The sequence below is a fragment of the Apostichopus japonicus genome, chromosome 15 (assembly GCF_037975245.1).
Source record: "Apostichopus japonicus isolate 1M-3 chromosome 15, ASM3797524v1, whole genome shotgun sequence".
NCBI lineage: Eukaryota > Metazoa > Echinodermata > Holothuroidea > Aspidochirotida > Stichopodidae > Apostichopus > Apostichopus japonicus.
The window spans coordinates 15,113,050-15,129,540 of NC_092575.1; the positions used below are offsets into that span (position 1 = coordinate 15,113,050).

At 34.7% G+C, this 16,491-nt stretch overlaps 1 protein-coding gene across 2 annotated transcripts in view; it reads right to left on the reverse strand.

Annotated features, from left to right (window-relative positions):
• LOC139980592 (P2X purinoceptor 4-like) overlaps positions 1 to 16,491 on the reverse strand; it is a 97,413-nt gene that overhangs the window by 18,801 nt on the left and 62,121 nt on the right. For both annotated transcript variants that reach the window (XM_071992343.1, XM_071992344.1), the window contains one exon: positions 14,722 to 14,899. In XM_071992343.1, the coding sequence (XP_071848444.1) occupies positions 14,722 to 14,899 (178 nt within the window). The remainder of the gene's footprint in view (positions 1 to 14,721; positions 14,900 to 16,491) is intronic.

The following is a 16,491-nucleotide window of genomic DNA, read 5'->3' on the forward strand; positions in this document are numbered from 1 at the left end:
TTTCTTTCGAAAGCATCGGCGATTAGTAGGGGCGATATAGATTCTAAGACGCCATTGGAAACCAACTTATGAAAGAATTGAACAAGAAAGTACAGCGCGGAGGAGGGGTGGGAGTGGAGGAAGCGGGGGGAGGGGTGGGGGAAGCGGGGGGTGGGGGACTACGTAATGTATACAAAGAACGTAAAAGCACCATGTGAATGTCTTGTTAGTTTCATGAATATCCGTCAAGAAATACCAACAAAATATTACAAAAGTTGACAGTTTTAAGCTGATAAGTCAAGAATTAACAAGAGGGTATATTTCAAATGACGAAGGGGCACGAATGAAGACCAGCTAAGAGGCGTTTTTAATACCATTTATTGAGTGAGAATTCGTACGAGAGACCAACACAAGTTATCCCTATCACCGTATCACGGTGTCACGGTGTCATGGATCTAAGAAACATCTCATTCCATTTGGGATATATCACAGGTTTGAATGTTTCATTCTCAAACAGGATTGTAAGTCTTAATATGACATAATCGAGCTATGAATATGCATATTTTGAAGGGATTTCTTCATTTATTATACAATGTCTTTTGTTTGGTAACAGAGTTTTCGAGAAAATAGTAACATATTCATCTCCAGGGCCCTATACGACTTTCAACGACCTCTGCCCAAAGGGTGGAATATTCTAGGAGTGACATGTGTTTTAGTTTAATCAAAATGCATTTTTATTTTCAGTATTATTTCCGTTAAATTTCGACAAAATGGCAAATAACCCCGGAGAGTGGCTTTTCGGTCAACTTACTGTTAAAGCGTGAACATTTTTCATTAACTGTTTAATTTAAACAAAGTTGAAATCATTATTTGCAAAGTGTTTTTCTTTAATCTAAAGTTGAAAGTAAAATTTTATGTTACAAACATCCGCGGCTTTGTGGATTTTTCAAGTTTGATTGTAAACATTCACAGAATTGTTTGCTTTAAAGTCATTGTCATCGCCGAAGGTCTAAGACCTTTCTCAAAGACGGTTAATACAAGATGCAAACTTCATCAATTTATCTTAAGGAGATACAGACAGAGAAAGAGGTGGAGAGAGATAGAGAAATCTACGATGCTATTTGAAGCCTTATCTCCATGTCCTATAGTCCTAACTCTATAGATATGGTTGTTTGAATGTAAACAAGTGTTGATTCATACTTAGTAAAGATTCCTAAATCCTATTGGTCCATTCAGGTCAGCTGACCGTGGTTAATCCTGTGAGTAACGCACGGTAAAATTACGGGGCATCACTTTAATAAATCTTTGGTTATATGTAACCAAAAATGTTTTGTTTTATGATTTTTACCCCACACAAATGGTAGTGTATGAATGAACGGGGTTAATCAACGGTCTAGCGTGCGTTATACTCACATGATTAATGCACTCCGGGTGGTAATGCTATCGCTGGATGCACTCGGGCTCCGCCCTCGTGCATCGCTTGCATTATCCCCCGATCGTGCACTAATCCTGTGAGTAACGCACGCTAGACCGTTGATTAACCCCTTATTTATATAAACACCTAGAAACAAAGAAAAGATATGGATAAGCTAAGCAGAAGTCCAATATTTCACATGCTGATAAGACAAAGTTTGAGTTATTTTTTGGGACATTTACTGTGACTTTGTAAAGATGGTATATATGATTCTCTTACAAAAAAACTATACAACATTAAAGGGACATTCTAAAGATAAACTACTGGTCTATTAGGCTTTAGACGTCGTCAAATATAATCCCTTAAATTACATAAATAAGAAAACAAAACACATATATATATATGCGTTTGAATGAGTAGCTGCTTCTCAGGTTCTTCGACGTCACAGCAATAACACAATGGTGCCTATGATTAGACCAGAATACCCCCAGCATCACCCCCACCACAACCTTCCTACAAACCTTTTGCATTCACTTACGTAACTCAACGTGCTTGTCATCTATAGGTTTATAAAATTAAGTAGAAAAGCAAAGTTCATCAATCAATCTAAACGAGGGAGAAAATGAGAAATCTTTTTTTTGCCGACTTAAAGTCAAATAAGGTCACCTGTTCTGCATACAATTTTTTTTGGGCCTAGCAAATGTTGTTTAATCATATCGAAATGCCCAGTTCCGCGAAACATTATTCTACGTGTAAAATGAGACTGTACAATCTTTATGGAAAAATCCATCAATACTGACCAACGCATATGGATGACCTCTTAACCTGTGACGTCACATCAGTCCACGATATTAAACCCTGACTAGAAGGTTAGAAGTAAAACAATCTAGACAAAGATATTTTCAGTTTCCGTCAACAAAATAAAAAACATAATATAAAGTAAAAATAATTATTGTATTGAACTTCATTCCCGATGGGAAAGAAGTAATCAAACCCACAGCAAAACTGTTACAGTTAACTAACATTCATGTATCCTTTGGGAATGTTATTAGTTGTAATTCTTCACATCTCTTCATCGTTTCAAGAAACAAAAGAACACAAAAGAAGATATATGTCTTCTCGAAATGAAAAAGAGGCTCACTCCAGCCACAATTGTTTTTTATTTCAAATTTTGTCATGTGAAGTTCCGGCCTTTGATGGCAAAATGTCAACGGAACGATGCATCGAAAGAGAAAACCAGAGATTTAGAATACAAATGTTTAAATATAATAATATATATATATATATATATATATATATATATATATATATATATATATATATATATATATATATATATATATATATATATATATATATATATATATATATATAAAGATAATGTAGTCATGTTTTCTGCGCTAGCATTATTTTCTGTTTGCAATGTCTTAATTTTGAACTAGGCAGTATTAGTAGTAGTATAGCTGTTTCCGTCTAAGGTCACGAATTTATTGTTTCCTCACAAAGGTTCGTTTTTACAGTAAGGGGGTAGGTGGGCGGGAGAGGGCGGGGGGGGGGGGTGGGTGGAGGGGGTTAGGAGGACACTCGCTCTTCTCTGGATACCATATGTAGTTAATGACTATTTTCCATAAACATGTTCCTACCCCTATCCTATTTGTTGTCATTTCGTCTGGTTTATACATATATGACGTCAACGGTAATCCTACCGGCATAGACATAAACACAGTTCGAAATGAGAGTGTAAACACATAAATTTTGATTAAATGTAGTTTCACTCATTCTCAAAGATAAAAAAAACCAAAATGCAAACACCGCCAGCAGTGAAAGTTTATCGAAATTTATGTTGAAAGTGACTTTCAAGTTATTGCTTCAAAGATGATCACTATAAGCGTGATTATGTTGAGGGCGCTGTGGTCAAGTGGCTAGGCAGTGGATTTGTGATCTAAGGATTACAGGTTCGAGCCCTGGCCAGATTATTGCGTTATTGCGTTGTGTCCTTGGGCAAGGCACTTTATCTCCATTGCCTCTCTTCACTCAGGTGTATAAATGGGAACTTGCGAGGTAACTTGTAAACAAAGTTGCGTGCGCCGGTTTGTGGCTGCACCCTATACGGGAAGTCCTCCGGGGACACGTGATATATGTGATGCGCTGAAGTACCCCTGGAGAGATTGATTGAATTGTGCACACTTTGGTGTGTAGGTGTGACAAGTTACCAATGACTAGGGCTAAGTTGTACACGCTATGGTACACTCTTTGGGGTGTGAATAGCGTTCTAAATGCTGGTTAATAACAATAATAATAATTTACGCCATCTTGAAATACTGAAAATTAACGACGACATTTGCCTGTTATTTCATTGTTAACATTTGGTTGCCAATTTCAGCATACGCGTATTATGTAAATCTCATGCAAAGATTGAATTATTCTTACAGGGAAGGAAAACGAAACCCAATTACCAAATATAGATTTTTTTTAAGTTTAGTGTTGCAAACAAGTATAAACTTTGCAAAAGTATAGTGAAATAAACAGATAGAAAATTAGAAAAGTTCTTCCGTTTTTGAAGGAAAACAAATTAATCTCAGTGAAAAATATAATATAATTATATATTATATTAATAACCAATATTAATAACCAATATTTCCAGCAAAAAGTTCCCCGTGATATTGCTTTCTCTTTGGAATGATCGGAAGGTAAAACGTTGTGCGTGAAATATACCAAGACAGATGTACGTGTGTATACATACATGCTATATATAGAATCCCTGAAACCTGCCAGTGTGCATCAATTCCGTTCTTGGTGTTTTCTAAAGTGAGCAATTCACTTTTTGAGAGTGCAATAAAGTGCTAAAGTTAAATAGGCAAATAATCGTAAAATATAGTAATAAAGAGTAAATTCGAGCAAACTTAGTTAGTTTCAATATCGAACGAAGATAATGCATATTGTGGTTTTCACAAATGACCAAAACTGTGTGTGAGTGGGATTGAGGTAGGTGAACGGACGGGGGTTCCCCTGTCTCATGTGCTCATGTATCACTGGACACTGAGCGCTCTTAATATTCGTGGTATTGTTGTAGATATTGGTATTAATTCAAACAGAACAGTGTATTGTAAAGTTTTAAGCGATACGGTTTTATCGTTTTAAGTCAACTTCAAGTAGTCCTTTTGGTGATTGTCCCCCTCTATTGACTCCATGCCTCGGGGAGGAGGGGGGGGGGGCTGTAAACCCCCTGCATGGTCCAATCTCGTTAGGCCTGGCTATATGCCAGACGTATAACATTAATTTAACTATAGAATTTTGTGACAGGTATCAATATGACGTCGGAAGAACGTTTGAAGATAAACTATATCGAATTATGTAAAGACTGCAGATTGGTATCCATATTAAAGTACATTTTTACACACTTCTGATATAGGAACATATATAGTATACGGTATGTGGGAATTTCTTTACTAGGAATGTACCGGTAAAAAAAAAAACATATTTATGGCAAAATTGAAATAACACTTAATGTTAATAAGTTAATCTACTTTGTTTTAAAATCTACATCTTGCTGCCGAAAGACACTGTACTTCAATTAAAGTAACAGCCATATACAAATAAAAAATCCGCTGTTTTCTTTTAGTTTAATTTGACTCGGGAAAACAACTTTAAGTTTAGGCTCATACTTTTCCTTCTCAGAAATATAGATACACTTATAAAAAAAAAGGTCCCCTATAAGCCTATAAATACATTATATTTAGTTAACTTGTTGTAGGATAAGCAAGTTAATATGTAAAAGTGTAATCCCAATGACGTAATCTTGTCGGAAGATATATTGCATGGCTGCACGTAGTGTCTAATCCTATTAGTAGCAAATATAGTTTAAAAAAAAAAGTAACATATTTAGGTCAAGCTCGAAGGAAAGAGTTGAATTTTAATCGGCTTTGAATGTTCGTCATAAATGTCAATTCATTTAGCTGGTATAGCTTAGGGGGACAGTATTAACCCACATTTGGAAATCATGAAATCAAATAACTTACTATCAAGTTTAGACAAATATATGTTAAGATGATTAATACCCTATCGAAATTTCAATATACTTATAGGTTAATTTAAACGAGTAGAAATTATTGTAAAAACAAGAATAAAAAAAGAAGCAAACTTAAAAGTGTTTACAGATATAACTCTTTAGAGGAAAGAGTAAGAGTAACACCCTCTTTTATTTAGATGACGTCATCGAGAAGGGCAGCGGACCTCGGCTATCACCTCGGTCCGCTCAGCCTCCTCGATGACGTCATCATCGGTCTCAAATCAAATTTAAGACCGGGTACCCTCGTTTTTATCCCCATTCATAAATGACCCTCACAAATGTTAGAAAACGGCATTTTTTCGCAAATTTTTGCTGATCTGTATTTAATTCTCCTAATGCCTCCCTTGATCTTTTTCCAGAATGACGTAATAGTAACCTCATTGTAAAACAGCATTTTCTTCCGACGAACATTAAGAGTGAAAAAATACGAATGAAGCAGTGTCGTTTGGTCTTAAATTTTTGTACTTTAATCCATTCAAACACTAAAAAATGGAGGCAAATGCAAATTAAATAAGTACAGATGAACAAATTTCTAAAGATAACATTGTAAAACGTTTTTTTTGACCTACCAGGTCAAATTGCGCAATAAACAGATGCTGAGTTGTGTGTGTTCTGGAAAGTCCGTAAACGCTACAACACAGTTAGGATAGCAACGTTGCTTGTTGCTAACAATCTTTTGAGTAGAACTCGTCTATCCCTGGTCGGTAGATGAACCGTTCAAATAAACGTTTACTGGGCCTGAGAATGAGCAGTTTTTGAAGAGGTTCCGAGCTCCATTGTTCGACAGGTGTTCTTGTAGTAACCGCAGTGTTATTGCGAGTCTGAAAGATCGTTAGGCCTAGTCCCTGGTCAGTAATGTCGTTACTGCTAGTAGTAGTAGTGCTAACGTTATTGTTAGGCTTAGCAACAAGGTTTCTACTGTTACTAGTGTCAACATTGGACGCTTTACGCTTCGGTTCTTCGTTGAAGCACCTCGATAGGATGCTGACATTGACTCTAGCCCAAAATTAAGCTCAAAATTTATCCCTAAGTCATTCATGTTACTCGAAGAATCTAGCTGGATGATTTAAGAAGTACGTACAGTGTGTATTGAGACTCTGTGTGTCTGAAAACATATACAGTACAACTGCTGTAACTGATTGAAAGTAGGCTATATATACTGTACAGTGTTCTTTGCAATTTGGAAAATTTCTTTGCCCATAAACATATTTGCATTTACTCATGGCATGTCTTCATTTCTTTTAATTATGACGTCATGATTGCCACGGCAACAAACCAGTGTTTGTCTAACAATTCGATCCTAAAGCAATTCTCCTCTCTATACACTCGACCAGTCTCGAATCGCATTCGAGACTGGTCCAGTATACAGAAAGTTTGTTTAGGCATTTATGAATGTTTGTTACAAATAATGTACCGTTTTTAATAAACTAGTGGGTGGTGGCTCAAAATCATTGAGAATGAAATGACAAGATTTACATTTCTTCAGGAGAGAGATAACATATTCGTAGAATTATTTCCTTCAAAGTACTTTCGAAAGAAAGTGAATTGTTACATACTTTTGAAAACAAACCTAAAAACTTGAGCGTGCAAACTATTGATACACATTTTGGTGATCATGGTGATAGATGTAAGAGTGCAGAAATTTTGAGGATACATGTAACCTGATGTAGCTGTTTTCAAGAGATCATGAGAAATTTTACTAGACATTATATGTAAAACTCGTTTGTAGAGAGCTCATTAGATGTTCAATTAATCATTTGACAAAGCGTAAATAAAATTGTTTTCAGGCAGAAGACAACAAAAATGGACAAAGGAAAAACATGGAACTTGATGACATGAAATGCATTAAGTCCCTCTGTTTCATTTTAGAAAGGACATTTTCCCGACATTCTTTTGGGTCAGTTTGAATTTGATTCCGAAGGTTCCTCCCACCCCCTCCCTCCCCCACCCTCTCCCCTCCCTCCCCCATACTCTCTATCTCCCTCCCTTCACATACGTTCTTCTGGGGGCTGTCCTGTCATCAAAAGCTGCACCTAAGAATAACAAAGATTGACCTTTTCGTTGCTATGTGTAGATGAACGAAACGGCGTCCCACACGTTTCAACACTACTGAAAGCACATCGGATCATAGAAAGTTGCGTAACATGCGCACATCACTTACCAGACCATACTAAGAGATATATATATAAGTTAAGTATAGAAAGCTGCTACAGAACCATTCATTATAGCTGATGTATCGGGAACATCTTAACTCAGGTAAATAAATGGAAGGGGAGGTGAGGGAAGGTAAGGGGAGGGGAGGGTGAGTCGAGGAGGGGTAGGGTGGGGAAAGGTGGTGTGGTTAAAAAATTTTAGTTATGAGCAGAATACGTCGTGATTCAGTGTCAAATTTGGGAATCTGTGGAGTGCAATATGAAAACATACATAAAGTCGTCTTCGTATAATTACGTTTATTGGAAATTCAACATTTCATTTGTCTGAGAAAGCACCCTTTACTAAAGTATGTGTTTATGTTTGTATAAAGGCAATAGCTTAACTTCCAAAATAATTAACAAAACATTGCATAAAAGCAAGAAGAGACAAAATACACAAAAACTTTTGCTGAAAGGTGTGCCTCAAAACTTGACATTCCCATGATACTACAGAAATTAATGATTTGGTTCAACATAATAATCTCCTGCGGTGATTTTTTTTTATAAAGGGTGACGTTGTACAATCATCATACATGTATTCTCTTTGGGGATTAGTGTAGTAAGTTACTCTCTTTGTTTAGAATTCTGTTTCAATCTATTGGAGTTTGATGAATGTTTCATTGCAAAGGTGTTAGGATAAGTAAATATCAATTTTCAATGAAATTATTTCAATTATGTAAAAACAGTACATTTTAACCACAAAACATGCCAGAGGATTACCAGGGCACCCGTGCATGGAATATTGAAATCTATTTCTTTGTTCTTTAGTGTTTAATTCAAAATGTTAAATTCTAATTTCTCTTCAATTCTTGATGATAATAATTACATACTGTATTATAGGGGTGTTTGAGACCGTGAGGCACTGTGAGGGAATAATGAGGATATATGAAATATATCCTAGGTAGCGTTAACCTTACTGAGGAAATTAATATTTCAAACATGTTACAATGAGTGATTTTTTTTCTTCATCCTACGTATAGTTGATTACAACGACGAAGGTGCAGACTAATTTACATAATCAGGATACACGATTCCAAGACATGGTTTGTTATTGGTTAAAGCAGTTATCAGTCAAAGTTAAGGCCACCTTTCCGTTCCCCAAATATACGTTCTCAGCATGTAGTCTTTGTCATTATAATAATAGCGTACTAAAGAATCAAACAACCATAATTAACGATGTAATTGTTTTGCCAACATTTGTTACACCATTCGCAGCGATTGAGCGAATGAAACAAACTTACCATGGACAAATTTTCTTGTCCTGTCTCGTTTTGCATTTCTTGTTCGAAACCTTACTCAAGCGCATGCGCAAAGTAGATGGCTTGAACAAGATAATATGCTGGGCTATGTATTCCCCACAATCACAATGGCAGGCTACCACCGTTTCGTAATGTCTGTCGCAAACTTTCAGGTCTCGTTAACTATTGTCGTTAACTAGACTCATTAACTATTTCAGGTCTCTCTCCCCCCCCTCCCCCTCTTCTCTCGAGATAGATCGAAAAACGTGTCCGTAACAGAGAGAGTCGTTAAAAGGACACATTTAATCAACACCTTGGAGTCATTTCTTACTTTGCTGGCAGTTGAATCAATGACTGTATACTGTACCCGCCGAAAAATGTTCACTCCGAAGTTTACTTGTAGATTTATTCTTTCTTTTACATATAGACTTCTAAATGATCTTTGGTTATTTTAATACAGTTATTTACAGGTATTTACAGTTATTTAAATACTTTAATAATAATAAATAATTTAAAATAATAATTTAAATACCAGTTGGGACAATGTTTTCTATACTGTAGTGTCATGTCCTGCTTCAGAGCACTCGTATTGTCAGTACGAGCAGTATATATGAATATCATGTTTCTATCATGTCAAGGTAAGGAACTGTTTGTACTGTCAATACCACTGCTTTGAAGCATGATATTGGAGCACAGTTTAGAGAGGTATTAGCATTAAGAAATTGCCCCAACTGGCTGTACTTCATTCTGTAATTCTGAATATTCATTAAGTGTGTCCCTGGACATGCGCATGAATAAACTGTATAGAGATTAAGAAATGTTGAGGTTAACTTCTTCGCTTCATCTGGATAAGTCCATCATTATCGATCTTACTAAAAGTAAATAACTGGATATTTAACATTCCCAAAGTAATAAAGATAAAAAACGAAGACAATCCTTGGTTGCTAAATGGGAAGTTTAATAACTGAATATGAAGTCTGTATCTCTCTTAACATTCCAAATATCTCTCTCTCTCTTTCCAAAGAGATTTCAATAAACGTAATTTCATTAAATCGAATCTTCTTACTAGAGCAGCAAGGTACAAACTTTGCATCACTCCTTAGTCAAAACTAATCAATTAAGGCCAGAGCAGCTGCTCATGATAAATTATGTATTAATGATTAACTAACTGAGAACACTCGCTGGTGTAAAGAAGATGAAAAACAAATCACAAACTATGTTCTTAATTTAGAAAAAACAAACAAACTGACAAAAACAAACAAGATATTTAATTCGATGAATAAGATTGATGAACACAATGATACTTTTATTCAACATCATGAAGACAATATGACGAAATAATAGGTCCTTAGTAGACCTTTTACGTCGGTCAAAAATAAACGACGCATGCGTACAAACAAAGCTTGCTAAGTGCTTCCGCTATGTACCTTGTTTTGAGTAAACTTTAGATTTTTACAGACCAATATTTTTTTAGGGCCAATATATTATATGAGGAGGGCGGACCCGGGCCCTTTTGGCCCTTCCTTTGATCCACTCCTGATATAAGACGAATGGTTTGTGGGTGATGTTAAATATCGTGACCTTGTATATGGTAACAAAGCTGTAGCTGGAATGCTACTAACCTTTGATATAATTACAGAAATGATAAAAATGGTACGGTCTGAACAGATGGATCCAGAAATGTTATAACTCATACGGTTAAATACATGAAGGTTGAGGGGTGGAGGAGGGGTGGGGGTGGGAGGGGAAGGGTGGTTGGGTTGTGGAGGGATGGAGGAACGGTGAAATACAGTGTCAGTTTAGTTGACGATTGTTGATTGAGCTATAACATTCCTTCTGATTCACGTATACTTGTATAGAATACAAACTAACTGAAGGTGACATTGTTAGTATAAGTTGGAGAGTGAATACATAACTCTATATGTACGGTATAAAGCGATGTATAACATACATAACGATACTGTATGAACCGGTGCAGCGGTGCCGTGTGAATTATATGGTTTTTATATGACATTTTGTAGAAAAAAATTCATAACTAAACTGTTTGAACCACGATATACGTTTACACGTGTAAATAATATATATATATATATATATAAATAGATATATGTAAATGTATATGTATATATGAAATAAATTGATAAAAAAAGTTGTTCTACGCTTACCAATCTATGCTATATATATAGTTTCTTTCTTGGCGTTAAACGTTGTAAAAATAAAATTAAACTTAAAAAAATATCTTGCGCATGCATGATTAATTATTACTGCCAAAATGATATGGAGTGATGAAAGATCTTGGCAAGATGCAAAAAATAAAAGATAAGAAGAAGATAGAAGAGGATGCGAAAGAAGTCAGTATTTACCGGAAGTATCGGGTCACGAGGTCATTTTGCATGGTATTTGAAGAGAGTTCAGAAAGACACATGTCAAAGGAAATACACGTAAGAGAGAGAAAAAACAAAGAACTAAGGGGCAAGGCAATGAACAACTTCATTAACAAAAACAATGGTCGAAGAACAAAAGAAACATTGTCTTACTTTGTTTGTGTGTTTTCAACGTATACAAAAGTTAATACAAATTATAAATGGGCACTCTAGGTGGAATACAATTTTACCCTTTCCGCTATCCATAGAATGAAACATAAAAGAGGGAGACGTGGAACAGCCATCAAAACGTACGGGCAAGTATGACAAAGGAGTGACGTCACATGCTTGTAATGGTGTATCATTACACAGCAGTACATTTATCTTCATAAATATATTGTTCATCATGGAAAAAAACATGTCGTGAAGTTAACAGCGCGGAGTATTGGAATAAAAAATGAAATCACCTTCTCTGGATATATACATATGTCTATATATATCTATATATGTCTATATTTATGTCTATATATATATCTATGTATCTATGTGTATCTATATGTATCTATATATTTATATATATATATATATATATAGACCTAGGCAAATATATATATATATATATATATGTATATGTATATATATATATATATATATATATTTATATATATATATATATATATATATATATATATATATATATATATATATATATATATATATATATATATATATATATATATATATTTGCCTTGGTCGTTTACTCCCATTTCACTTAACATAGTCCGTTCCAAGATGTAGATTCGGAACTGTTCATTGTCACAACATATGCTTATAATAAAACAGTAAAATTATTTGTTAATTCCAATCGTCACCGGAAATTGTTAATTCCAATCGGGATTCAACGCAACAGAAAAATAAAAATGTTTAACACTCTCGAACACAAGGAAGACTTACGTGCATATAAAAATGATATAGCGTGCAACGGCTCGATGCAATTATTTGACCTCTGACCCTATAGGAGTTTCCAACTTAGGTGTTACACATTGCATGACTTAAGTTCAAGGTTATTTCAGTGTGGAGACTATATGAATTACAGATGGTTTACGTACCATCAGCAGCTCCGCGTGCAGTCTTAACCACCAATAACCCTGAATTTGTATCACGTTATGTATAACGGCACTATAAATACTTCAATGAACTGGGCATTCCCCAGTGAAAGCACCAAAGGACAAAAACTGCTTTAAATACGTGTAAATTAACAAAATTATTAAACCAATATAACAAGCATTACAAATGCAGTTTTAATTGTTCAATGCCAGTTTAGTTTTAAGATAATATCCAGTTTGATCAGTCAGTGTTTCTGGATTATCAAGTTGAGCAAACTTCCCATGTAATAATTAAATTCCTTTGGACCAAACAACAAAGAACTTAAGATGGATATATGGAAATAACGTAATATTTTGTATAGTAACTTGCTTTAAAGTTATACAACGTGTTAAAAAAAAAAACATTTGGAAAGCTGTTGAAAATAAACAGAGTTGCATTTCATATTTCGTTGACATCTTCCTGGTAGAAATTGGAAAACAAATGTTAATACTGTAATCAACATTTTTATTTTATTTAAGAATATTAGGTTTTACCATACCAGTAACGTCTGGAAAAAAAAGGTATAAGGAAACATCCCACGTATGTTCGTTTCTAAAATAAATCTCTGGAAAGCAAATGTTTCATTGAAATTCTGAACTTAACACAGGGAATGTAAATGTGCCTTCAAAATATGCGAACGGTTCACTTATATATTAATATAGACTTCAAAAACCCTAAGGAAAGTATAAAATTTCTGAAATATGCTTTTACAAAAACAAAATCCAAATTTGATGAATTGCTGAGTCGGTGGATACTGACAACTGAAAAATGTCTTACTAAAAGACAACTTTCTATTTTGTGTATACGTTTACAGCCGATTCACACAGAGGTTATACAGTAACTCTACTGTCAATCTATATTAAAGTTTTGTATCACAGTAAATACTGGATCGTGCTGCTGATAAATATGATAAATCGGTAGCATGTGCTATTAGGTTTACAGTAAGAACTAAGGTTTATGTGTAATCCCCAAAGAATGTATCAAACTGGATTTGTTGGGATTACACATATCCTCAGTTCTTACTGTTATCCTAAATAGCACATGCTACCGATTTATAGCACACGATCCAGTTTTTAATTTGCTACAAAGCTTTAAGATGCACACTATAGTAACTGTGTTCTCTGTGTGTATAGGGTGACGTTTTATTTGGGTTCAACCGTTTTTCAATTTCTTCGAAATTTCACATTTCTCCATTCAGCCAGTAGATGACGTTTCGACATTCTCTAGAAAGGTGTCAGCGTCTTTCATCAGTTTAATATTTTATCAATTCATCTTTAGTTACAATGATTACTGCTTCAGATCTGAAGCAACAATTTTTTATCATTTTTGTCGTGAATTGACACTCAATAAAACAGATAAATATTATTTTAACATTTTTTGTTGGTTTCGACGTGAAGCATGGTTGACTTCGCCCCACTCTGGTTTTACCTAACAGAGTGGTTAAAATTAGAGATAAAGGTGTTTATATCAAAATCACACCAAAATTGGTAAAATCTAAAAAAAAAAAAAAAAAATCTTCAAGGTTTGCCAATCAAAACATCTAACACATTAATGAATTCCATTAAATTTTGGGGACACAGTTTTTGATGTTGTATTGGATTAAACTGCTATGATTCCATTACGTCATCAATAATTTTAATCACATATTTACCGTTAGCTGAAATAGTATCAATGTATGTGTTGATATTACATCATATGATCAAAGTAACACACAGTTATACAAATCAGTACAAAATTTGCTTATCAGAATTTAGGAGAGATTTATTCCATCTCTTAAAACAATAAAAGATACCATCCAACTTTGCTTTGATAGCCTTACCAATATGCGCATGAGTCGCATTGAGGTATCGTTGTATGGCTATGTGCTTGTTTCCATGCCATGGTGTGCCTATCAAATTCTAAACTTTTCGTATAACTTAGCCATGTAAAGGACACTTCAAGCCCATTACTTCAAACAAAAAAATGACAATAAATGGTTTGCACTACTTTGCATCTGGAGTGCGTATTTCGCACAGAATGTTAGAAAGATAGGTATTATTTGAACTGCGTACATACACCACAAGTACATTGAAGCCATCCTTAGCTTTTTTTGGTTGTCATGCTATAAAGGTTTTGTTTCATTTCTTGACACTTCGTACATGTGAAATCTTATAGAACGATAGGAATCACTGCAGTAGATTTATACTCTTCATTGTGGGAAAGATAAAATAGAAAAGAAACGAATAAAAAGAAACAGAATAACATGAACATAAACTCATCCATTGTTTGGCTCTTGTTGTTGTTACTATGCAGTTCATAACCATTTGAAAATGTTACATACCTGAGCCGGTATGACGTAATCAGTGACGTCCCAGACTTTATTATATGGTGAGATGTCGTCTACTTGTATGTTTTTAGCTCCAGTGAAGTTTGTTTTTTCTATACCTTTAAGTTTGCTAGTAGCAGATCCAAGTACTTTGTCAGTTGTCTGGTAACCCTTCTCGAAAATTATGACATAGCTGAAACAAAAACAAAAACAGAAAAATAAATGGACTGTTAATGTCGTATTATAGCGAGTACCTCTCAACAATCCAATATTATACATATTCATGTCACTTTACAAAGGCTATAATGCTGCAGAATATATACAAACCAATATATCATTATCTGTTCTCTATAGTTGGCGTAACATAATGATATATCCTAATAACGGTTTGATAATTTGCATAATTATATGTGATACGTGCACACGTGATCGCAACACACGTGTGATATACGTATTATTAAGCTTTGTCAATGCATGTGACTAGTCTAACACATTTTGACCATTATATAGGCAGAAATGTGAGATGAATCATCCGATTCACACAGAGAATTACAGTATAACTATCTCTTTAAAAAAAAATTGTACCACAATGTAGACTGGATGGTGCTGATAAATATGATAAATCGGTAGCATGTGCTAATAGGTTCACAGTAAGAACTGAGGATATGTGTAATCCCAACAAATGCATCAAACTGGATTTGTTTGGGATTACACATATCCTCAGTTTTTACTGTAATCCTAAATAGCACATGCTACCGATTTATAGCAAGATGCGGTTTTTACTTTGGTACAAAACTTTAACATTTACATTAGTAACTGTGTTATCTGTGTGTATCGGGTGCTAATTTGTGATCCGAGGTAGAAAGTATAGGAGACCATCATTGGAAGATATGTCCATATTGGCTATATATATAGCAATATACACGCGAATGAATGTTACTTTAATTGGTAATCCGAGGTTCGGGATGTATAGTGAAACCTCATAGAGAGATATAACTGTACATTAACAGTTGCGTGTATTCCATAGACATACACAAAATATTCCTGTATTTTATACTTAATTGTAATCTGAGGCAGAAATGTAGTAAAACCTCCCTACATCTTCATCTATACTGGTGATCTTTGTTTGGGCAAATTTGTAATTTAATTTGGAACAAGATTCAGGGTTTTATCATCCTTCCCATTTAAAGTGTAAAGTCAAAGGTAATGATGAGGAAGGGTTTTTTGTTGTTTTGTTTCAGATAAAGACCGTGAAGTTTGTAAGGACCCTTGCGTATCTGAGATTCTCAAAATGAAAGGAAAAGAAATAAGAAAAAGGGAAAAAAGGGGGAAAAAAGAAGAAATTTCGACGAAATAACCTTAAGCGTTCGAAAAGGTTGAATTTCATAGTGTTAATGAAAACTTGATGACTCCGGCCTACAGCTTATAAGTGAGACAGTCTCCCCATAAATCTTCAGATTGGAAATAAAACTACCGACTTGATATTTTCTTCTTAAGATCTGGCGTAGATTAAAAGTGATGTAACTCGACGACCCCTGCAGGCAAACGTTAAGGAAGAAGCGACATCACATTAAATATTTTTCTACTCAAATCTAGCGCAGAAATCATGGCTATAGGATAAGATTCTAAGGGGAATGTTCTTTAAATTCTGCCTCTGATGGCAAACGTGAGTCTGCAGTAATATCGGAGGTGGCTTGAATTGAACTTAAGGTTAAAGACAAATAAAGACAAAAAAGTGACATCATTTTAATTCCATCATTACACACCGAACAGACTAAATTTTTG